This window comes from Cibotium barometz, chromosome 20, assembly GCF_041138505.1.
Source record: "Cibotium barometz isolate CiBa-2024 chromosome 20, ASM4113850v1, whole genome shotgun sequence".
Classification (NCBI taxonomy): Eukaryota; Viridiplantae; Streptophyta; class Polypodiopsida; order Cyatheales; family Cibotiaceae; genus Cibotium; species Cibotium barometz.
Window position 1 is genome coordinate 5673737 of NC_141065.1, and position 25581 is coordinate 5699317.

At 44.8% G+C, this 25581-nt stretch overlaps 1 protein-coding gene across 1 annotated transcript; it reads left to right on the plus strand.

Annotated features, from left to right (window-relative positions):
* Window positions 1–763: 763 nt before the first annotated feature.
* On the plus strand, window positions 764–23482 carry LOC147627478 (BTB/POZ domain-containing protein At1g67900-like). Its single transcript, XM_086814389.1, has 5 exons — window positions 764–2096; window positions 2361–2430; window positions 20656–21939; window positions 22224–22688; window positions 22870–23482. Exons 1-5 carry the CDS (start codon window positions 2038–2040, stop codon window positions 22876–22878), a joined length of 1887 nt encoding a protein of 628 aa, XP_086670515.1. The 5' UTR covers window positions 764–2037; the 3' UTR covers window positions 22879–23482.
* Window positions 23483–25581: the final 2099 nt, after the last annotated feature.

The window sequence follows — 25581 nt, forward strand, 5'->3', positions numbered from 1 at the left end:
TCTATTTTTAATTGCAAAAAAATCAAAGTCAGCCTCAGCATCACTTTGTGCTGCCCAGTTTTACAGCAACCTCCATCCGATTTTCCATGGTGATTGACAAATCGCCACAAAGAGCGGGAATCATTAGTTTAATCAACGCCACAAAAGCAATGTAATCATCCAGCTCAATACATCTGCAATAAAGCAAGAATCATTAGTTAAATCAAGCTGAAAGATAAAGAAATCATTAGTTTAATTAAAGCTGCAAAAGAAATAAATTCGTACTTTAATTCTGTTGCGAAGAGACAGAGTCATTGGTTTAGTCAAACTTTTAAATGAAAGAATCCTTAGTTTAATCCTCCTGAGAAGAGAGATAATTATTGGGTTTAATCCTTTTTGCGAAGAGAGAGAATCATTACTTTAATCCTGAAGAGCATTATTAGTTTACTCTCGCTGAAAAGAGAGATAATTATTTGTTTAATCAAGCTGCAAGGGGGAATGTAATTAGTTAAATTAGAGAATGATTAGTTTAATGCTGCAAAAATCTTTGCTGGATTTGCGTTTCTGGATCAAGAAGCATGGGAAAGGCAGATCTAACTAGATTAGTGGCGTGATTAAGAGCTTTTTGGTGTGATTAAGACAAACGCCTTTTAACTAAAAAAGAAAGCTTTTCGGTTTGATCATGGGACAACATGGATGTACTGGTAGCATTTGGGCACAGGATTTCAATTCATATGCAAAATGGGGACATGCAGAAAAAGGCGATGGTGGGATGCGCACTAGCAGACACTTTCTGTGCTCATCAGCTCGCACTGTCTGTTGCTGTTGGTCTTAATCACAGCACAAAAAGCAGTTTGATGCGTGTTAAACACCTTAATCACGGCACAAAAGCAGTTTGCCGCGTGTTTTAGCTGTTTAATGCCTGATCAAGGAGATTAATTACAGCAGAAAAGCGTGATTATGAGCGTGCAGGTCCCCTCTGGCCCTGACAAAAAACACTTACAGCATTTGGCCCCCTCCGACAAACCCTACTGTTTGGTATCCAAAGCTTTTGCTAATTATTCACCATTAAGCTCTGCCTCTTCACATCCTCATCCCCTTCTATCTAAGAACCATCTGAACTCGCTAATCTTTAATCTGTTTTTTTTGGTGGTTAGTTTTGGCTAACCTGTAAGCAGTTTTCGCTAAACCCAGCTAATCCTGCAAATTTTCAAGCAGTTTTTGCTCGACTTCAAGCAGTTTTTTGCTAAGCTCATTAATCGTTAAGGTAATTTTTGCTTAATCTCACAAACATTGGGGCATGTCCGGCGCCAACTTTCTTATGCTAATCATGCCCAGATTTCTGTGCTAATCTGCGCAAGCTCTCTGCCATAATCCATTTCTCTGACTGTAAAACCCACAAAATCATCTGCTAATCTTGCAAAATCTTTGTTATTATCCCCCCGCCACCCCCCCAAGAAAGGAGACTTCTATTAAGTGTTATTATCCCCTCTTTTGGCTGCAAAAACCCTAGAAAACTCTGCTAATGCGCCTCATGATTGATTTTTTCTGGCTGCAAAACCCTAGTACGATGATGCTTTGTCATACCCATCATGCCATGATCCATCCTGGCTGCAGAACCCTAACTTTTCTTTTTTTTGTTTGAATGACAACCCTAGCAGTTTATCCTGCTAAATCCTCCTAATCTTTTCTCCTCACACAACTGTAAAACCCTCGTGATTCTCTCCATAGCCTTGGCATTTGCTTACAAAACTTACAAAACTCTGTGCAAAACCCTACCATTTCTCTGCTTATCTGCAAAATACTTGCATACATTGCTTGCCACTTATCATGCCATGAAAAATTCTGTTGCCTCCTAAAACCCCTAATTGTTTTTTGTAAAATGGCATGACCATCCAAAAACCTAGAATTTCATGCCGCAATCGACCACGTTTATAAGTAGCTTCACTGCATCATCAAGCTATGTGCATTCTGTGATCTCTGTGTACCCTTGCTGATGCACCTGCCGTGATCATCATCATCATCATCATCATTGGAAGGAGGAATCCGGAAGCTGAGATGAAGTTCATGAAACTAGGATCTAAGCCAGACAGCTTTCAAGTCCTGGGCAACATCAGGTGCATACCACTTACTAATCTAATCTCAAAATTGTTCAAGATTAGGAGTCATGATGTCCGCTTCTCAGGTAAAGCAAGGCCAAAGAGGTTCTTGAAACAATCTTTAAGGCAAAAAAATGCCCATGATCAATGACAGCCCTACGGGGTAACTAGACAGACTGGAGGTGTTGGAGCTTGCAATGGGGAAGATTTTGTGCTTTTTGTTTGGCTAATGAATGGCAAGATGACTGTCTTTTTTTGTTTTGTTTTTGGGATGCCAAACAGGTCGGTCTTGTCGGAGATTTCCAGTGATTTCATTGTGGTGGTAGATGGTGTAACGTTCCACCTACACAAGGTACACCTCTCTATCTGAGACTTATGCATGAGCCGTAAAGATGATGGAGGGGTTGGTTTTACAAGGGGCACTCTTCTTTTGCTTTAGGTTTTACATTTCCCCTCAAGTGTATACTGTGCATAGATGTTTGCTTCTTTGACACTAGGGGTATATTGGGCATGCTTTACTTGAAAGGGGATGCCATTCATTCTTTGATGAACTATAACTATGCCCTACCATGGCAACAGGGAGCAGCGAACATCATTTTATTCTGGGTATATCTCATCGGTGTTGTTGTGTGGCTGTACATCCTGGTGAAGTCCCAATGGCTGACTTATGATTCTTGTCAGAGGAGTCTTAACTATGGAATTCACCTCGAAGGTGCTTCCAGTATGCATCTCAAGACACCATGTTCCTCTGACTCTTACTTAGGTTGTACATACATTTTCATGTCCCTGAGGTCTCTTTAACACCTCTCTTCTTAAATGGTAAGGCAGGCCTCTTTACTGCATCTATTCCTAAGTCGTGAAGTCTTTTAAATAAATGTATTCTCAAATAGTGAGCCCACTGCAGATCACCAAGGTGCCAAGCAAGTTATGGATCCCAAGGATGGAGTCAAAATGGGATATTGGCTATCTAGCTATTTTAAAGTTTCCTGGATTAGGAATGAGATCTCTTGCACCTTATTCAGAGGATCTGCTATTGTGGTTCATATATTGGCTGCTCCCCATGTGAGTCTGCTGCTCCACTTTTGTCTCTTGCTCCAATGGCCAGTGTTTTGTGGCCTATATATGTGGCACATCCCCTTCCTTGGCCAGCATTCCCCAGCACATCTTAAATGCCACATGCAGAAGCTCATGCAAAAACTCAAACAAGAGAGAGAGAGCTAGCTGAGTTTTCAGTATATTCATATGGCACAAAAAGGTACATCTATCTTGCAGCCATAGGTTGCCTTCAATGAACAGGTGTAAACCCTAGTCTAGGCCTAATCTATGATCCAGCCAAGCAAAGGGGCTGAATGCCTAAAACGATGAGCAAGACTGCCTTATATAGGCTGGATATGACACAATCAACTGGCGGACTGCTGGTTGGCCAACAATCTGGACAAATATTAGACTTTTGCTGCAGCCGACTGGAAAACAATCTGTATATGCCGGCCAATAGGCCCTCCAAGTCCACCAATAGTCAAATCCCTGCCAACACTAGCAATTCATGCTCCTAATCTTTGGTTATGATCTGTCTTTATCTGGTTGCTCTCCTCAGTATTAGCTTTGAGGTCAGCCAGTGCATGTCTTGCACATGACATCCCCCTCTGCTAAATTTGATGACGGGATTCCAATTTGTTTCTTGGATGACTGTCATCATCCCATTCTTTTCTCGAAGTCCCTCTGTCATCCTGCTCATGAAATTTAGTGCTCAGGGACTGTGTATTATGTAGCTTCAATGATTCAATACTCCTGAATATTTAATTGTGGCAACCTTTTTCACTGAACACCCGGCCCGATCTCCAAATCCACTCTAACTCTGATGAAGATCTATGCATCTGTTCCATCCAGTCCCCATTCCGTTCCTGCCCTGTCCTTGAGCACTGTCTCTAGTCTTCTTTCCTAAGAAACAAGTCTGGCACTCTCACTCTACCCCTTGGAGGATCAAACTCCCCTGGAAGCGTTGCCTGAAAGCCTTTCCTGGTGTGTCCCAAGTGGCACCCGACTCACAGGACTGCAATCCCCTTGGGCTTTGTGGAACACCACCAACCAACCTCTTGGGAATTCTTCCCTATCTTGTGTTCCTTGGCTTGGGCCTCTTACCTGTGCACTTTCCTGTACCTTGGACCTGTCACCTTCATTTGGGATTGAATCAGTGTTTAGCCTTGTTCAGCCTGATGTTGAGACAAAGTTGCCTGGTTTCCACACCACCACAAGATCAAGACACAGGCGATGGTTTCATCCATGCGCGATGTAGTAAGGGTGGGTGGGACATAGCCAGCAACAGCAACAATATCTCAGAACCAGCCTGAAGCTCTGATACCAACGTCACATGCGGAAGCTCATGCAAAAACGCAAATAGAAGAGAGAGAGACGAGAGAAAGAGATAGCTGAGTATTCAGTATATTCATATGGGTGGGTGGGACATCGGTAGCAACAGCAACAATATCTCAGAACCAGCCTGAAGCTCTGATACCAACGTCACATGCGGAAGCTCATGCAAAAACGCAAATAGAAGAGAGAGAGGAGAGAGAGAGATAGCTGAGTATTCAGTATATTCATATGGGTGGGTGGGACATGGGCAGCAACAACAACAATATCTCAGAACTAGCCTGAAGCTCTGATACCAATGTCGCATGTGGAAGCTCATGCAAAAACGCAAATAGAAGAGATAGAGGAGAGAGAGAGATAGCTGAGTTGTCACATGCACTCTGCATTGTAGTGCATGGTGACAAACTGGCTCATCATCATCAGTGCAACATTAGTACAATATTAGTTCCATTTAGGATGATATTTGTCGTACGTCGTGACCCCATTGTATATCCTAAGTCTAGGATAAGTCAGGCACGAGCTACGTAGGTCATTCTCAGCCATAGTCAATCAGTCAGTCAGCCTAAGTCCCTTAACCCACTTAAAAAGACGCATTCATGCATATACAGTCAGTAGAAACCTTAGGGTTTGCATCAGAAAGCATCCTGTACATTGCACATCATTCATGCATAGCATCTAGACCATTGCAGGAACCCCAGATAGCATCCAGTATTTATCTAGGATTTCTCTGGTATTTTTTCCATTATTTTCAGCATTTTTCACAGCATCTATACATTATTTATGGACATGAGCAGTCGGCCAGCTCTGTAGCCAGCCGACTGGCTCATTTAGCCCATATAAATATAGCCCTTGCATAATCATTCCATCATTCATCATATTCAACAAGAGAGCAATCAAGCACTTGTCATCCTCAGCCTCAGGAGCATAAGCGATTGCAGTTTCAGCCACCTCTCTTCAGCGTTTGTCTCCTACAGCCCTAGGCGCCTCAAACGCATGAGCATTCAGCCATCTACATCAGTAAAATGCATCAGTTCAGCATTCAGCCTTGCGTTTTCTGCATCCATATAGTTTTCAGCATTCATCCATTCATTGTTTTGCTCCAGCCACTTGGTGAAGGTAAAACGCAGCAGTCATACTCATTTACAGCATTCATATACAGTCTAGAACAGTCCCAAACAGCCCCTCTCAGCCCTAGCTTTGCATCCCTCCCTCATACTATTAGGAAGAGTGCATAGGCTCGAGATTGGATATCTTTGGTGCTTCTACAGCAGTGCACAGTTCAGCCACACTTGAGGTATTGCGTTTGGCTTATCGTCAGTCACACCGTCAGTCTCTTAAAAGATAATAAAGCAAATACTATCTCGGTAATGGGATAGGGGGGCCTTTAGTGGGTAATTCGGGACCCCATACGGTGTACAGTTCTCATCTCTCTCTCTCATATCTCTCTAAAGTTTGAAGTATTAAAGTGGATTGCTAAACTCGCGAAACTCAGGATACAGAAGACGGTGTGAGCATTTGTGTGACAGGATCCTCCAATACGAAGACTTCCGCTGCATGTTACATGAGTATTCAGTATATTCATATGGGTGGGTGGGACATGGGCAGCAACAACAACAATATCTCTGAGCTAGCCATAAGCTCTGATATCAATGTCACATGCGGAAGCTCATGGAAAAACGCAAATAGAAGAGAGAGGAGAGAGAGAGATAACTGAGTATTCAGTATATTCATATGGGTGGGTGGGACATGGGCAGCAACAATATCTCAAAACCAGCCAAGCAACAATATCTCAGAACCAGTCTGAAGCTCTAATACCAAAGTCACATGCAGAAGCTCATGCAAAAACGCAAATAGAAGAGAGAGAGGAGAGAGAGAGATAGCTGAATATTCAGTATATTCATACGGTACAAAAAAGTACATCTTGCAGCCATAGGCTGCCTTCAATAATGAAAAGGTGTAAACCCTAGTCTAGGCCTAATCTATGATCCAGCCAAGCAAAGGGGCTGAATGCCTAAAATGATGAGCAAGACTGCCTTATATAGGCTGGATATGACACAATCAACTGGCCGACCAGCAATCTGGACAAATATTAGACTTTTTCTGCAGCCCACTGGAAAACAATCTGTATATGCTGGCCGGCAGCCCCTCCAAGTCCACCGATAGTCAAATCCCTGCTGCACAACCATCTGAAACTTTATTTCTGTACGGTCATCATTGTGAATGATGTTGTTGAGATGTTGGTCTAGATGAATTTGAACTATTTGAATCCTGCTGCACTGCTTTTGTCAAAAAATTGCCATTTGTTTTTCTCTAGAACAAATGCGGAATCATGGGAACTTAGTGCTTTCCACCTGTCCAAGCAATTGCTAAGCTTTCTTTGAATGTGAACTGTTAGCACATTCATCCCCAGTTTTTGCCCATTTCTGGTGTCCTTTTGGTCCCATTTGTATGGCCCTTGATTGTGGGCTGGCCACCCCTTTTTTCCATATTTTTATGGGATTTTTCCAAGCTCTTTTGGTATTTTACCAGTCGGCCAGCTTATTGAGCTCCAGTCGGCCAGCCCTTCTCACCTATAAATAGGTGGGGCTGGCCTCTTATGATTCATTCAGTCTTGTACATATTTTGCTCCCTCACTTATGAGACTTGTAGTGTCTCTTGCTTGGGACTGTTTTGCTTCAATATATTCAGCATAGTTTTCTCCATATCTCTTTCTCTCTTGCACTCTCTGTTCAGCACATTCTAGTGCCACTCTGCTTCCGCTCTGTGCACATTCATCCCCAGTTTCTGCCCATTTCTGGTGTCCTTTTGGTCCCATTTGTATGGCCCTTGATTGTGGGCTGACCACCCCTTTTTTCCATATTTTTTTGGGATTTTTCCCAGCCCTTTTGGTATTTTACCAGTCGGCCAGCTCCTCTGCTCCAGTCGGCCAGCTTATTAAGCTCCAGTCGGCCAGCCCTCCTCACCTATAAATAGGTGGGGCTGGCCTCTTATCATTCATTCAGTCTTGTACATATTTTGCTCCCTCACTTATGATGTCACGTGCATCCCGCACTTGGATGCCACGTAGACATTTCTGTACAGAAGGTGCAGGACCTGGGATGGTGAACTGGTCCCATGTGAGCCCAGTCCGGGACGAGTCAGCCAGGGATCCATCTCAGTCGTCCGAGGTCAGGTGTGCATCGTCCTGCACATGAGTCCAAGGTCAGGTGTGCATTGTCCTGCACATGAAGCAGTGCCAGTCCGCGCTGTGAGTCTCCCTCTGGAATGATGTCAGATGTTCTGTGTATCTGGTTTGCAACTGGATGCCAGGCCTCGGTAGGCATGTAGGTTTGCATGTAGAGATGGGGCCAGCCCATAGGGCTACCCCAGTGCAAGGATTTGCATTTGAATTCTTAGTATGGGCATGGGGGAGGTATAGAACCACCCCCAAGGGGCCAGGAGGGCCCACATTGTGCCCACCAGCCATGACATGGGCTGAAGGGTCTGTCGGCCACCTGTACTACTGCTGGATAGGCAGCCGACTGGGTCTAATACCCTACCCAGCTAGTCGGCCAGGTGTAGGGAGCAATCCCACACCCATGCGTTGACTGCCCAGTAGCCAGGGTGCTGCCCAGAAGCATGCGCAGGCTGGACTGCAGGCAATATAGTGTGAAAGCACTTTATTGGAATAAACACAGTCGTGGAGCTTTTATTAGCTGGCCGACTGGATGAAGGGAGGGGTATAAAAGCCCAGCCAAGGATTCATTGAATCCATCTCATAATTCACCAAGTGCTCCAAGCAACCAAGGGCCAGGACAGCCAAGAACATTGCTAAAGCAAAGGGGTGAAGGACTGAAGGTCAAGGGCAGGTTTTCCAGCCAAGAAAAGGTCAAGTACTTTGTATTTGTTTCAGATTTACATCATTCTAATAAAGCAAATACACCATCCGTGGTGGGGGCCCTTGAAGGACGGTTGGTTTTTAGCCTCCAAAAGCCTCCGGAAGCCTCCGGAAGCCTCCGGAAGTCTCCCACACAGATAGTGGATGGTCAGATTGTTGAGTGCTGAGGAGCTTTCTCAGTACAGGAAGGAGGGTAGATGTTACTTTTGTCACACAAAAGGACATACTTCTCGGGATTGTCCGAAGAAGCCTCCAAAGGCCGCCGCCGCCTCCACAGCTTCCGTGGTGAGCACCGCTCCCACACAGACCCCAGCGGCTACCCCTAGTTCTTCAAACCCCGGTGCTTCAGTTGGAGCAATTATTAGCCGGGAGCTTGAAGATAAGCAGAAGGGCGCCCATGACCAGGAGTATGAGCGCAATGAATTGCTCAAGTCCTTTGGCTACATAGGTGGCCAGAGAGTCGTTGTCTTGTTTGACAGCGGCAGCACAGAGGATGTGGTCACGGAACAGGCTGCTAGGCGTGCCCGTTTCGAGCTGACTCCGGTGGACAAACAAGTTGAGGGTTTTAGCACAGGTATGACAACGAGCGTCAAGTATGAAGCTCTAGGTGCTAAGTTAGTGATTCAGGGCATAGAGTTTGTGCGTGACTTTATGGTTGCCCCTCTTGTAGGAGCAGACATAATTTTGGGTATCCAGTGGTTTCACAAGTTTCTTCCTGATGTCAAGTGGGACAAGCACACGTTCCAGATTGATCGGAATGTGTCAAACACCCCGGTGACCATTAAGTGTGAGCCCGGTATTCCAAACTTTCCGCTCATAAGCCACTTGCAGGCTAAGCGAGCAGTCAGGAAAGGCGCACAGTGTGCGATGATTTACATCCAGACAGCCCAGACGGTGGCCAGTGCTTCCGAGAAGTACTCGGTTCTCCATGAAAAGTCCCAGAAGATTTTTCTTCGGGACAGTCTCCCTCCCCAGCTTCCCCCGTCCAGACCGGAGGATCACAAGATTGACCTCCTCCCAGGCTCGGAACCCCCGAGCAAGTTTCCGTATCGCCTTTCTAAGGCAATGGAATCGGAGTTGGACCGCCAACTCCAAGAATTGTTGCAAGCTGGCTTCATCCGCCCCAGCGTGTCGCCATTTGCAGCACCGATCTTATTTGTCAAGAAGAAAGATGGGTCTTCTCGGTTGTGTGTCGATTATCGTGCACTCAACAAGCTGACTATCAAGAGAAGATTCCCGATGCCTCGAATTGACTATATTCTCGAGAGGCTGAATGGAGCTAAGGTGTTCTCTAAATTGGATTTAAAGAGTGGGTACCACCAGGTTCGGATTGTTGAGGGGGACATCCCCAAGACAGCTTTCCATACAGAACGGGCCCACTATGAATTTGTGGTTATGCCATTTGGATTGACGAACGCCTCAGCTACATTTAACGCATGATGATGCGTATTTTCCGGGAGTTGATTGGAGTGTGTGTGTTCATATTTCTAGACGACATACTCATATTTTCAGCTACAGTTGAGCAGCATGACATTGATGTGGAGAAAGTCCTTAAGTTGCTGGAAAGCAACGAGCTCTATATCAATGAAAAGAAGTCAGAATTTTATCTGTTCCAGGTACATTACTTGGGATATATAATCAGTGCCGAAGGCATTCGACTTGATCCGGCTAAAGTGGCCGAGATTGTTAACTGGGAAGTTACCTCAGACCGCTTATGACATTAGATCATTTGTGGGTATATGCCAGGCATATTCCACCCACATTGACAAGTTTTCTGATCTCTCGGCAGACCTCACCGATCTGCTAAAGGGAGTGAAAACAAGGAGGCAAAAGATTCGAATGACTCCACGAGCGTTGGAGGCATTCCAGAACCTCAAGGTGGCTTTGTCTGAAGCGCCTTGTTTAGTCCTTGCCTCGTGGGACGAACCATTTCAAGTGATCACCGATGCGAGTAACATCGCAATTGGAGGTGTATTGCAACAGAATGGTCATTCGGTAGCTTACATGTCTCGTAAGTTACTGCCCGCCGAAAAGAACTACTCAGTCTACGATCGTGAACTCCTAGCAGTTATACAGGCCTTGAAACATTGGAAACATTTCCTGTATGGCCGTGACTTCGAGGTTCGCACTGACCATCAGGCATACGTCGTCTTCAGTACCGGAGGCGAACAGAGTGACGGAGTCTTACCAGGAGATCCTAGAGTCCGTTAAAGACAGGTTGGCTAAAGCGCAAGAGGCCTACACTCGACAGGCCAATAAAGACCGAAGGGACATGAAGTTTTCGGAAGGAGATTGGGTATATCTTCGGATTATGAAGCAAAGATTAAAGCAGGTGGGCAAGCGATGCCCAAAGTTGTCTTTCAGGAGCTTCGGACCATTTCCCATCCGGAAAAAGATTAATGAGGTGTCTATGCAGTTAAAGCTACCTCCGAGTTGAACTATGCACGATGTATTTCATGTCAGTTGGTTAAAGCCATATGCAGGTCCACCCCCTTCAGAGGTCAAAGACGAAGCGGAACCAGACATCATTGATGAAGCAGAAGTAATGGTTCCGGAACAGATCCTTCTGCACCGTTTCAAGCATGGCTCAGGCCGAAGACTACGACAGTTTCTCACGAAGTTTCAAGACCGAGGAACTCATGAAGCGGTATGGCTCGACAAAGAATTTTTCGAAGACTATTCGGCTTTATTGACGGATTATTTGGAGGCTATGCAGCTTCCGTCAAGTTAAGCAGAAGGGGATGTCATGTGCATCCCGCACTTGGATGCCATGTAGACATTTCTGTACAGAAGGTGCAGGACCTGGGATGGTGAATTGGTCCCATGTGAGCCCAGTCCGGGACGAGTCAGCCAGGGATCCATCTCAGTCGTCCGAGGTCAGGTGTGCATCGTCCTGCACATGAGTCCAAGGTCAGGTGTGCATTGTCTTGCACATGAAGCAGTGCCAGTCCGCGCTGTGAGTCTCCCTCTGGAATGATGTCAGATGTTCTGTGTATCTGGTTTGCAACTGGACGCCAGGCCTCTGTAGGCATGTAGGTTTGCATGTAGAGATGGGGCCACCCATAGGGCTACCCCAGTGCAAGGATTTGCATTTGAATTCTTAGTATGGGCATGGGGGAGGTATAGAACCACCCCCAAGGGGCCAGGAGGGCCCACATTGTGCCCACCAGCCATGACATGGGCTGAAGGGGCTGTCGGCCACCTGTACTACTGCTGGACAGGCAGCCGACTGGGTCTAATACCCTACCCAGCTAGTCGGCCAGGTGTAGGGAGCAATCCCACACCCATGCGTTGACTGCCCAGTAGCCAGGGTGCTGCCCAGAAGCATGCGCAGGCTGGACTGCAGGGAATATAGTGTGAAAGCACTTTATTGGAATAAACACAGTCGTGGAGCTTTTATTAGCTGGCCGACTGGATGAAGGGAGGGGTATAAAAGCCCAGCCAAGGATTCATTGAATCCATCTCATAATTCACCAAGTGCTCCAAGCAACCAAGGGCCAGGACAGCCAAGAACATTGCTAAAGCAAAGGGGTGAAGGACTGAAGGTCAAGGGCAGGTTTTCCAGCCAAGAAAAGGTCAAGTACTTTGTATTTGTTTCAGATTTACATCATTCTAATAAAGCAAATACACCATCCGTGGTGGGGGCCCTACAGAGGGTAATTGGAACCATCTCCCCCTTCTCTCTCTATTTTTCTGCACATCATCTTTCAGTTTGTGCGTTAATTCCGTCGCGAAAAGAGTGCTGATTTCTGAGTTTTGAAGTACCGATCCTTCTCCGAACCTTCCGCATATTACATATGAGACTTGTAGTGTCTCTTGCTTGGGACTATTTTGCTTTAGTATATCCAGCATACTCTCTTGCACTCTCTATTTAGCACATTCTAGTGCCACTCTGCTTCCGCTCTGTGCACTCTTTCATGAACAAGATGGTGGAGCAGTTGAATAAAGGTGGTGAAATGTTTTGGATGTAGCTCTTGCGTTTAGTCTTTCATTGCTCTTTTGGATCTGCAAATGAGCTGCCACTGAAGTTTGGATCTGTCTGGGAATACCAATCTAGTTTCTCGAGCTTTTGCGTGAAATACCTTCCGTGAGTCATAGTTGTAGGAAGAGGTTTGGTGGGGCTTGGAGAGGAAGTCCTTGTTTCGTAAATGCATCTCAATGCTTGGACATTCAAATCTGAAGCATGTTCAAGCTAAGTGAGAGGCAAAACTATGCTATTGGTTGCATTAAGCATGCCCTGACACCAAGGATCTGTTTGTAAGAATACACAATAGCAGAAGTAGGATCAACATAATACAAAGCACTGAACTGCAGAAAGAATTGGAGAGTAAACAATATTACTGCTTGTAAAACTTAATTACAAACTAATGGCGTCCGCCCATCCATGTGCTCCGGGTAAGGAGCTTTGATGGCAATCTAGAGAGACTCTAGAGGGAGGATGTCCTTACAAGAGTGCTTGAACACAATGAAATCAATGATGAACTAAGGCTGCCAAACTGGTCTGTATATAGTACCCAGGGTTGGTATGGACGTAGGTTGACCATGTTGGCCAACCCACAACTTGGTCCAAAATGACCAAACTGACCATATCATTCGACTGGGACTATATTATACTATAACATAGTCCTGTTGGGTCTAAACTAGGAACTGCCGGGTGCCCAGGTGCTCTTGGGGAAAAAAAGACCACACCCATTGGAAAGATTTTCAGGTCTCAGGCTAGGAATTGGATCCTGGTGGCACTCCCCACATAGCTTGCCTTTCACTTTATTAATGCCCGCTTTCTTGGAAGGGGCTTCTTCCAAGCAGATTTCGATTTGGCCGGACGCAACCTCACAGGCTCTTGAGAGTAGCCCGTTTCCTCTCAGCCTGAGGAAACTGCTGTTCTTCCAATACCATTGGAACTTTGACCGGGTGCTAGAGGACCACAAATTTTGTCCTTCCTCAAGCTCTCCGGGCTCCAACAGATCTATTGGAAGTTTTTGGCTTCCATAGGGTCAACCTTTGGAAGTCCCTGCCCTTCTAGGGACACCTTCCACAACTGCAGTAGCTGTCAACCATGTGGTAAAGCCTAAACCTCATGTCTAAGCTCATATGCCAAAAAAGGAGGCATCTAGTAACTTCTAGGACATTTACCATGTGGTAAAACCTAAACCTCATGTCTAAGCTCATATGCCAAAAAGGAGGCATCTAGTAATGCACACATGTCATCCGAATCAACCTAGGCATGGACTCCCAAACCTTCTGTTGTGCCGTATCCCTTTGAGGGGAGTGAGCCTCTGCAGATAACAAGCGGCCGTAAACATCCGAGGCGATCCTCTAGATCATGTCAGGCTCTAAGTGGAGCACTCGCTACGTGTTCTGCAACTATCTAATGCATTCCTTGTTGTGGGAGAGGCCATGGGCAGGATGCTTGTCACATCTACCTCCCATCTGAATCCAAAATGACTCCTGTGCATAATTACATAACTTTGTACGCTGCTCAAAAGAGTCCTGCAACTCAGCCTTGTGACGGTGCATAATGCATCTGAGATCCACTGGGCATCAGGGTGTTTCTCAAGTTCCCTCAGCTGCAGAGCACACAATCTACGTTTGATGGCTCTTGATCCCTCCAGGGCCACACTGCGATAAACAACAATAGTACTCTCTAAGGCAAGAGCAACTCTTTGCCTAGAGTCAGGAGCATCACAGCTCTCCAAACGTCCTTCACGTACTGTGATAACTCTGCATCTAAGTAACGAGACTTTGATATGCATACTCGGGGAACTATAGAGATAGTGCCACCTCTATCAAGTGCCCAATCACCAGCATGAAGAAATCAAAATGCAGATGATTGCAGCCAGGACCTAGACGTCTGATACCATGTTGAAGAATGCACAAGTGGAAGCATAGACCAAAGAAAGAGAGAGAGAGAGAAGGAGAGACAGAGCGATTGTTGACAAGATCACCTTTATTGATAAGCAAGAGGCTTACAATGGCAATAGCCAGCAAAAGAGCATTACACTGTGCTTGGGATTGGATACATGACAAATGATGAGGGAGGCCCTTTATATAGAAAGGCAAGAAGCTGGCCGACTGCATGATGAACTGGCCAACAGGCATAAATCAGCCCCACGACCCATAAAAAGTGAGAAAATACATGTGAGCCAAATAAAAGGGCCAGTTCCCAAATCAATGAGATGCACAATATTCTAACAAGAGAGTCTATGATGGCATTCGAAAAAAGAATTCTTTCTTCTCTGAGGTTAGGAGCATACACATTCAGTACACCAATTTCCAATCGATCATACGCATAATCCACTATGCTCTAGCAAGGATAATAACTCCATGACTAGGAGTGGGTGCATGTCTATCAACCTGCCCAAACAAGTGGAGGTTCGAGGGTAGCTGGGCCTCTCTCCCACGTTTTTTCATGCGTTTTTGGGATGACATTGGGGATAAGACCATTGTGGCATTACAAGATATGTGGAACACCGGCTCTGTGCCTACCAAGGGCCTTATCCACCTCATCCCTAGGGGTGGTGATGTCATGTGCACACCCATGCCATGGCTAATCTTCAGCATGAATTGGTTTAATCCCTGATTAGTGCAGTAGGTCAGATAAGCATTTAGCCTCACATCAGCATCATCATTAAGATCATCAGTAGCCAAGCCTCAGAACCATTCAGCATCAGCACATCTACATCATCATCATCATCATCAGTAGCATTTGGGCATTGTCGGCAGCATTGGACACCTCCTATCATCGGTTGGCCAGCATTAGAAGGCAGCCATGACTAGACGGCCAGCATTTTATGGAGATCCAGCATTCATTGCCAACCGCCTAGCACATTATATGTGAACCACCTAGCATTATATGTTAACCGACTAGCATTATATGTTAGTTTAGCATTTTTGGGACTGATTCAGCAAGCCGACAGCTCTACAGCTGGCCGACTACTGTCCTACCCACATATATAAGCAGTCCATCATATTCAGCATAACACAAGTCATATTTCAGAAGTTCATCTATCACGAATCATCTAGCATTCAGTAGAACTCATGTAGAAGGGCTATGGGTCAACCCTTATGGGCTGACCACAAGCCTCAGCCATGTACAAGCATAAGCCACCTTTTTGGACCATATGAATAAAGAAAACTTGACACCTAATCTCTCTTCTTCTCTCTCCTCTGTGTCTTAATCATAGGTAATTAGCATCAATGTTCTTAAGTATGCTTAGGGATGTGGATCAATAGAGCAAGGCTTCCGTGCAGGCGACATTGGTATTAGAGCATTTAGGCTCAGCCCACTAAGTTATGTCCCAAGGAAGGTGCACAGTTCCAGCAGAAAGGATGCAGTAAGGTAGTAGATGGAGTGGTTTGCAATAGGCGAAGCTAGAGGATGCAGTCCATGAGGGTAGGTACGCAGACCCAGTACCTCAGTAAGCTCTCAGATCAATTCCAAAGGCCTAGCAGGCATGATTAGTTCCGGCAGGTGACCCACCGCTGTGTCAAGGTTAAGGGAAATCAGGCATGGGGACAACACTGAACAGATGCTCACTTCTTCATCAAAGACTTGGAAAGTGGAGATTAGGCCAAAAATATCATTCAAAGTCAGTAATAAGCAGTAGCAGTTCAAAGTCAGTAGAAGTCCAGGGAGGAAAGATGACAGAGTCTCCACCCCATCATCAAGTTTAGCAGAAGGGAATGTCACATGCACGCTCGTGCCATGGCTAATCTTCAGCATGAACCGGTTTAATCCGTGATTAGTGCAGTAGGTCAGATAAGCATTTAGCCTCATATCAGTATCATCATTAAGATCATCAGTAGCCAAGCGTCAGAACCATTCAGCATCAGCACATCTACATCCTCCTCCTCCTCATCATCATCAGTAGCATCTGGGCATTGTTGGCAGCATTGGACACCTCCTATCATCAGTCGGTCAGCATCAGAAGGCAGCCAGGACCAGTCGGCCAGCATTTTATGGAGATCCAGCATTCATTGCCAGCAGCCTAGCATTATATGTCAACCGCCTAGCATTATATGTTAACCGACTAGCATTATATGTTAGTTTAGCATTTTTGGGACTGATTCAGCAGGCCGACAGCTCTACAGCTGGCCGACTGCTGTCCTACCCACATATATAAGCAGTCCATCATATTCAGCATAGCACAAGTCATATTTCAGAAGTTCATCTATCACAAATCATCTAGCATTCAGTAGAACTCGTGTAGAAGGGCTATGGGGGGTCAACCCTTATGGGCTGACCACAAGCCTCAGCCATGTACAAGCATAAGCCACCTTTTTGTACCATATGAATAAAGAAAACCTGACACCTAATCTCTCTTCTTCTCTCTCCTCTGTGTCTTAATCATATGATAATTAGCTTCAATGTTCTTAAGTATGCTTAGGGCTGTGGATCAATACAGCAAGGCTTCTGCGCATGCGACAGGTGATGATACTAACACTGCCTAGTGCAGGTCTATCACATTGGTTGCGACTGCACACAAAATTCTTGCCAGTGAGTGAGCATGAGATTGCAGCAGCCAATGTTACAGATGGTCATTCATGACACACAGAATGGATTCCTCCAAAGGAAGAAGCATATTTGATAACATCTTTTCCTTTTGGGAGGTGGTAGTGGGCCAAAGCAAGTAATCAGCCCTTGGCCATCTTGCTACTTCATTTTAAGAAAGCCTATGACACACATGGGATTTTCTCAGGATTGGATCAGAAGTATATCTTGCCTTTAATGGGAGGCTCGCAACACTGTGCTTGCTTGTGGAGGTCGAGGTAAGTGCTCCAGATCTCTGGCTCCGTATGGCGCATGGATGCAAGTATCTCATTGTGGCAAAAACTATGAGCATTTTCTTTCGCTCCAATGCTGGAGTATCTGGATTAAGATTGCGTTTGCGCACAGAGGAGCTCATTGACTCTGAGTTCACAATGGTGTTTATTGAGGCATCCTACTCATGTCTTTGTTCATTTCACACTGCCTTGGAAGAGTTTAGGCAGCAAGGGCTTTTAAATTGGCATAGTCTGTCGGATTGGGTGAATGACCCTGAGAAAATTGATTGGGGTATAGATTTTGGCTTCACATGGATTGAGAGAAGACACACTGCCAGATATCTTGGATACGAGATTGGGATAGACATTGCACCTACCCAACAGTTTGCCTCTGTGCTCATGTGCATAAAGAAAAAGCTCCTTCATTGGAGCTCCAAGGTAGGCGTGCCCCTTCAAGTGATGGGATTCCCGAAACCAGAGGAGGAAGAGGTTGTTGCCTTCTATTCCATTCAGTTTGGATGGCGGATGGAGAGATGTGATGTATAGGTGATCACACCTGTCTCTGTGACCAGTCCAGTGAGAGTAGCGGATTGCTCTGAGAAGCGTTGGTATCAGGCCAAGTGTCTGGTACTAGACATCAATCTAGATCATGCAGGAAGTAGGATGCCCAAGTTTGGACAGGGCAAAACCCAACAGGACAGTCCAGGCAGGTTGGATAGGTGGTCAGGCAGGTCAGGAGTTGTACAGGCAGAGCAAACAGATGTCGGGTGTGCGGTCGTGGGGTGGTCATGGGCTGGTCAAGCAGGCAGACCAGGACAAGGTGAAATTCAGCCCTAAAAATAGACCCCTTCAGTTCCTGACAAGGTCAACGAGCATCTACAGGTATCTAGGAAGGCATCAAACTACAGCACTCCAGTTTAGAAAAGGACAAAGGCAAGCAGCCTGCTTCTAACAATAGGGTATACCAGAGAGTTCCCAATAGGAAGGCTGTTATAGCAAGGAGCCATTCAGAGCAGCCACAGTTAACTCAGTTAACTCAGTAATCTAGGAAAAAGGCTTCTGAATGTGACATATAGTCTTGGATGGGAAGCAGACAGCTGCTCATTAAGTTGCAAATGCCCCCTTGGTTGCCTAAGCAGGGGACTAAAAATTGTGGCTGCTCCCGGGCATATCTTGTGGCATCATTGCGTACGGTCAGCCATAATGTGGAACTCATCAGTGGGAAGAGTGCCAATGTCTCCTCCTGTCCTTTTGCAACTCCTCATGAACAATCATCTTCTGGTTGTGGCTGCAGCACCTCCTAATCCATGTACACTTTTAGTCGTCATGCTCATGGCAAGGCAAAAAGGTTATGGAGTCTGTTGAGTCGCCCTTGGTGTGGGTGTCTGTGGGGGGGAGTACTTACCATGAATCTGGATCCTACCCACCAGATAAGATCACTTGGTGGTTGCTTGACCTCTCGTGGAGGATGTTCAGTTGGTGGGCAACATAGTATGTGTAGACTCCCTTCTCCACATGAAGGTCAGAGTGGAAGAAGAAGAAAAGTGTCTCTCTGGGTGGGAGTGGCTCCTGAGGTGAGTAAGACCAATCCAGATCCATTAATTGTGTAGGCCAAGTGCCCTGTAGCATGCCAGATATCCTCCTCTACCCAAAGTACCAGACCACCTGACCTTGCAGTGTGTATATTGTCAAAGAGCCCAGGGGAAGGAGAGAGTTGAGATGACCAAATCCAGGGGGATGGCCAGACGTACTGAAGGGCCAGGCTGCTGGAGGAATATGCAGCCTGCAGGATTGTGATTATTGCCTCCTCCGCTTTGAGAGTGAATTAAGCACATGTGGGTGCATGGCATGACGCGCTGTTGGTTATGGGGAAGGGAAGAGGTAGTTTTGGGGGGGGGGGGGTGGGGCGGGGGTTGGTAGTATTGGGGGTTTCACAGGGAGTGGACGCCCTTTTAATGGCGATCCTGGAATAAAGGCTCAGTTGTTGTTTCACTGCTGCAAAAGTTACACATTAGCACTACACAATGCTAGAGGGCCTCTCTAAAGGGTGCTAGACATCAAAGCCTAAAAGTCAAGTGCAATCCGATGTAACCGCAGTCAATGTAAACAAAATGGGGTTAACACCCTCTTCCCAATCTGGAAAAGGTACTCTAATTGGATAGAGAGCTACGGGACTGGTATTGTAAGCCTTTGGATATAGCTGTGTTATTAGGTTGAATGGAGTCACTTGCATAAGTATTTTGAAGGACATCTTTGGCCTTAACAGTGGGTTGTAAACTTTGAGCAAATCTTCATAATTTGTATGAGAAAGCTATAATAAAACATCAGATAGCTAGCCAGCAACTAAATAGATTGAGGATTTACCTCCGTGTACCTCATTGAGTTAGGGCTGGTGGTTCCTCTCAAGGGCTACAATGGGAAAGTCAGGTTGTAGAGAAGAAGGTTCTATGTTAGTTTGTTTCTTAGTGTTAGTAGGCTCGGGGTGCAGGATGGAGCCGTACAGCACACGGAGGAACTGCTGCCGTTTAATACTACAAAACTTGCACAGTCGATAACTTGATAGCTCATAAATTTTTCTTTCCCTAAGGATTTTTTCAATAGATGTCTTTGAAGAAAGGGATGCAATGGCTCTAGAGGGCAATGCATTTACTTCAGTAACTCTCCACAACCTAGTTTTTAAACCCACCGTGTGTAATTCATTTTCACTGTTTGCCTTCTGTAACACACATTAGTCATCCATCACCATTGAAGCTTCCAAGGATTGCTTTCTTTCTTGATACTTTCTATCCAACATGGAATTCGGAGATTGGAATTGTACAGATTATGAATAAAGAATTATAGAGTATTATAGTGGAATCACACAAGATAATCCAGGCAAAATTTGGTGCCTCAATACAGTTTTCAGATAGACACACCTTTTCATAGGGCTTGGTTCAATGAAGAGGACCAATGAAGATCCTACTCTTGATAGACTTATCACTCGTGGCCCAAATTTGGTCCTGCCCTGACCGGCCTCTTTCGGCTAGCCTGTCTCTGACAGAGGCTACTGGCCTGCGTAAACACGGCCTGGGATCTGCTTATGGTGATAGTACAGCTCTTGCAGGTGCATCTTAGTAAAACACTTTTAGAAGTCTAATTTCACCCCTCTACTCCACATAACGGGGCCATTGTCCTACCTTGTTTTCTTTTCTTAGAATATTTTCTCTGGAGTAGTTGGACTGTTAGGCATGAGAAACCCGAGTGACCACCAGTCTCGTGAAACTCTATCAAGTGGGGAACAACTCTATAGTGTTTGGGAGATCACAGAATCTAGGACCCGAAATATGATTATTACTACTACCAGTTTCTTTACAGCAGTAAATTAAATTGTGGTCGGAATTGTTATGTTGTCTCTACTGCTTTTGATGCAACATGTTGGATGGATCCTCATATTTTTTCTGTGATGGTGGTTAGCATAAGTTGTAAAATATAAACCTTAAGATTTGTTACTTGATTGTCCTCCTTTTATGCTGTTTTGCAACCTTGACTGCATAGCATATATTGTGGATCTGTTGTCATTGGTGGATGCAGTTCCCTCTCCTTTCGAAGAGTGCGAAAATCCACAGACTCGCTGCAGAAGCTCATGAGAAAAACAGCTGCAAGGTAGAACTGAATGCATTCCCCGGGGGAGTGGAGACTTTCGAGATATGCGTCAAGTTCTGCTATGGAATTAAGGTCACTTTGAATGCATACAATGTGGTAGCTGTAAGATGTGCTGCTGAACACCTTGAAATGACAGAGGCAGCTGAGAAAGGCAACCTGATTTTGAAGGTAGAAGCCTTTCTCAATTCTTACATATTCCATGGGTGGAAAGATTCTATCATTGCTTTAAAGAGTGCACAGGCACTTTTGCCATTGGCTGAGGAGCTTGAAGTGGTAAGCAGGTGTGTGAATTCAATTGCTTCGAAAACGCTTGTGAACCCTACCAAAGTGGATTGGTCTTTCACACAGACGCGGGCAGGCAGAGTGAGGGAGCTGCATAGTACCACAGAAATAACCCATAGCCCGCCCTGGAATGGAAATCAGAGCAAGCAGAGCCAGCCCGTGGTGCAAACGGACTGGTGGATTGAAGACATAGCTGAACTGGAGATTGATCTGTATTCTCATGTTTTTGTTGCCATAAAGGTAAAAGATAGAATGCCACACAAGCTGTTAGGGGAGGCATTGCAGTTTTATACCCTGAAGTGGCTACCAGGTATCGGTCAAGATCACTATTTTGAAGACTTGTTGAAGGAAAACAGGCGGTCTATTACAAGCTTTTCAAAAGAGCGCCAGCTTTTAGAAAGAATAATAAGTCTGCTTCCCCCAGACAAAGGATGCATGCCCTGTAGCTTTTTGTTGAAGATGTTGAAGGCAGCAAGTTTTCTGGGTGTGTCATCAATCCCTTCTAGGAAGGAGCTTTCAAGAAGGGTGGGCTTGCAGCTGGAGGAAGCCTCTCTTCGTGACCTCCTCATTCCTTGCTTCTCAAGTCCCGATCTCTCTCTTTATGATGTGGAGCTTGTGCAATCAATTGTGGAAGAGTTCATGATGCAAGACCAAAGCCCTCCTACCAGTCCTATTCATGCGCACCAATCGTACAAGAAACGACGGACGAAGTCAGCTGAGAACATCAATATTGTGGAGAGCCGGAGATCAACTTCCACAACGCACAGCTCAAAGCTACGAGTTGCAAAGCTCGTTGATGGATACCTTGCTGAGATTGCAATAGACACCCACCTTGAAATGTCAAAGTTCATGGCACTGGCCAAGTCTGTTCCAAGCTTTGCTCGACCAATCCATGATGGTCTTTACAGAGCCATAGATGTCTACTTGAAGGTATGCACTATATTGCCGGCATTTCCCTGGACGCAAGCTCATGCTCAGACTTGATTTTACTTGATGCTGCTGGTGATGTTCATAGCCTTTGTCCTCAATGAGTGGTAGATAGCACATGAGTTCAACACAGGGGGGTTTGGTTTTTATACACTTAAGAATTTACACACATAAAAAGGGGGGTTTTTAATATACATGTACAGGGTGATGTAATGTTTATAGCTTTGTTGGGTGGGCATGCATGTTTCATTATTCAGTACGGATCTACTCACTAGTGAAAACTGCAGAAGCATCCTGGAGTTCCGAAAAATGAAAGGAAAAAGTTATGCCGACTTCTGGATTGTAAGAAGCTATCGATGGAGGCATGCATGCATGCTGCTCAGAATGAGCGGCTGCCGTTGAGAATAGTGGTGCAGGTGCTTTTCTTTGAGCAAGTGAGAGCTGCCATGACTGGAGGGTCTTCCCTTAATGAGTTACCCAGCAGTGTCAAAGCCCTGATGGCTGCCCAGGAAGGTGACTCTAATGAAGGCACTTCTGGTGGGCTCGACGACAAATGGGAGGAAGTTCAACAGAATTTTGAGGCCTTGAATAGGGACCTGGCAAGCATGAAGGTGAAACTTTCAGAGGTAGAAAAGGAGCACAGTGTTGCTGACCAAGATAGTGCAAAGAGCCTACATACAGCTTCTAAGACCAAGAAGTTCCTCTCCAAGCTATGGCCAGGAAAGGGCTTCACAGACAACACAAAAAGCTGTGTAAGATGTCAAAGTTACTGTGCATTTGATGGAATCCATTGAGTTTGTGCATTTTTTGGCATCAGCAAAGCACTGTTATCAGTTCAAGTCTCATATAGCTAGGTGGCACTGCACGCAGCACATCCATACACACATGCACGAATGCAAGTTTTTTTCTAACTTGAGAGTGGTTTGTTTGCAGTGTCCTTAACTCGAAAACGATAGCAGCTTTGTTCTTGCTTTGAAAGCTGTCAATGCCATCAGGTTACATTTGCTGGATATCAGTGCAAGCTCTAGGGGTGCCACCAAATGATGTGTGATTCAAAACATGCATGCATTGAACATCTCTCTTCACAAGCACTCATGTATTATCAAGCCAAATTCGGATGCGAAGAAGTGCTAGTGCGATAATAGGAAATCCCCGTAGGTACAGATATTATATTGGCATGTGTGAAGATCGTGAATGGCATGGGAGAGGATCTGTGCCTGATTACAAAATGGTTAATTGAAGCAATGTTTCTCATATCATGATGTATTTGAAAGTAATAAATATAACACAGCATCAGAGCTTCCCTTGTGGGATTGTGTAGCCCTCAAGCAGCTACCTGGCAACATAACTAAGAAGATGCCCCCAATTTAGGAGGGGCTAACAAATATCCAAAAGAGTGGTGCAGTTCAGATATGGTAATTCTCTTGATGCATAATGCAAACATATGCTATATTCTCTTGATGCACAATGCACACAATCCAAAAGAGTATAGTAATGCACATATGATGTAATTCTTTTGATCCATAATGCAGCAAACATTTGGTAATTCTCTTGATGCGTAATGCACACAATCCTACGAGTGTGTCACTAAGGAAGGATTGAAGGCCAATCCCTAGGATGGCACATCTTGAATTAGCCAGGTTCGTGTGTCCTGTAGGTTCTCGTTACAATTGGGTTTAAGTCAATTTGCAACAATCCCTAGGGAATGCTCGAAACATGTGCCGAGGCCACTAAGGTTGCTTAGACAAGAGATTAAGGTACGGAGTTGATTGAATGAGAGAATGTGCCTAGGCCATTATATATTCAACTGATACTTTTCTTGCAGAGATGTGAAGCCCCATTATATGTAGGAACGAGCTTCAAGCCTCAGTAATGTCTTTATTATGAGCATTCCTTCTTCTTGATGCATTCTACTTTGAGCTCCTATGGAAAGAGAGAGGAGTTTAGAAGAAAACTATTAAGACTCCTTTCCATGGAAACAGACAAATTAGCCTGCTGAATAGAATCAAACATCATCTCTTTCATCAACAAACCATTGTTAAACAGTGGCAATACTTGATCTATTTGGAATAGGCAACCCTTCAAAATCAGCTAACCACTTTTCATATTGATGTAAGAGATCTTGCATGTGCAACAAAGCCTGATTCTTTGCTGTAGAATGACAAACACCAACATCAACACACCCTCTTTGCTGCAATGAATGGAAAAAATCTTCTGAAAGTTCGGCGGAGAATTTGTCCCAAAGCTGCCAAGGGTATATAGGCTCACAAAAAACCATTATAATGACAAACAATTGATGCAGCTAGAATCCTATATTTTGAATTGCAGCTTCATGGAGACACATATACCACTCCTCATCACTCTGCAGCATCCCTTTGGCTTTACATGCAGCCTTAAAACATGGATACAAATGTCCATTCATTGTTCGCAAATCCTCAAAAGATTTGCACCCTTTGCACACTGTGAGTAGCATCCGTAAAAGTAATATTGCTCACCTGCACTCGAACTAACATTATACATACATCCAATTATATTAACCCTTTTTCTTTTAGTCCATGAGTGAAGAGCCGAATTCCACACCCACTTGCAAGGGAAATCAACATACAATAAGCTATTTGTTGCATCCGCATACAATTGATTGGCTTTGAACTATTCGCGCGGTGAAAGATGTTCTTTGGTTTCTGTCACAACTAATCACATCACGCAAGTCATCCTGGTCATTGAAAAGCACATTATTGTGCATTGGGAGATGAACATTATTGAAAAGCACATTATTGTGCATTGGGAGATGAACATGTAACCTTTGTATATCGAGCTTTTCATCATACAAATCATATTGATATATGCGCCAACATGCCTTTGAAGCAGAAACGTACCGTGCATCCAAATATTGACTAACCTCGTCATTTTTGTCTTGCAACTCAATAGTAGCTCTATCATGTCCTTTTTATACATACTTATACAAATATTTTACAGTTGTAATGGTGACCCTGGTAAACTTCAGCACGTAATGCTTTTTGGTTATTGCGTATCCATACCAATCTAGATTCTTCCATGCTACTATATGCATCAACAATGTACTGTTGCAAGCACGACCACCACGTAGAAGGCATGCATTTGTATCTTCCCTAATCTGTAGTCTATAAGCATAATATTGTCGTTGAGTTATGGTCTTTGTATCCTCATTTGAGCCTTCTCTATTCCTACCATTGAGTGGAATTCTAACATGCCAACCATCCTCTCCTTGAGAAAATAGAAGAACATATAATAGAGGCATATATGAGCGATGTAGGTTAGATTATTTTTTTATAGCACCTGTGCGCGACATTATTTGAATGTCTTTATGCCCACATGAAAATCATCTCCTTGACCGAGCATGATAGCTGCTACCTCACTTCTTGTGGGGACCAAGTATTGCCATGAGGTTGATCGAGCTTCTGTGAGATGGCCATTCTCAAATCTGCATATGTGGACTTGACAGCAACATTTCTCTCACATTGAAGGAAGTGCGTGGGTGTATGGATTATGTACATACATCATTGTTTGCAACCTTTCAACAATTTTATGATTTAAAGAGGGCATCCCATGAAGTCTATTCTCTAATTCATGCTCTGTATCATACACATAAAGCTGGGCAAATCAAGG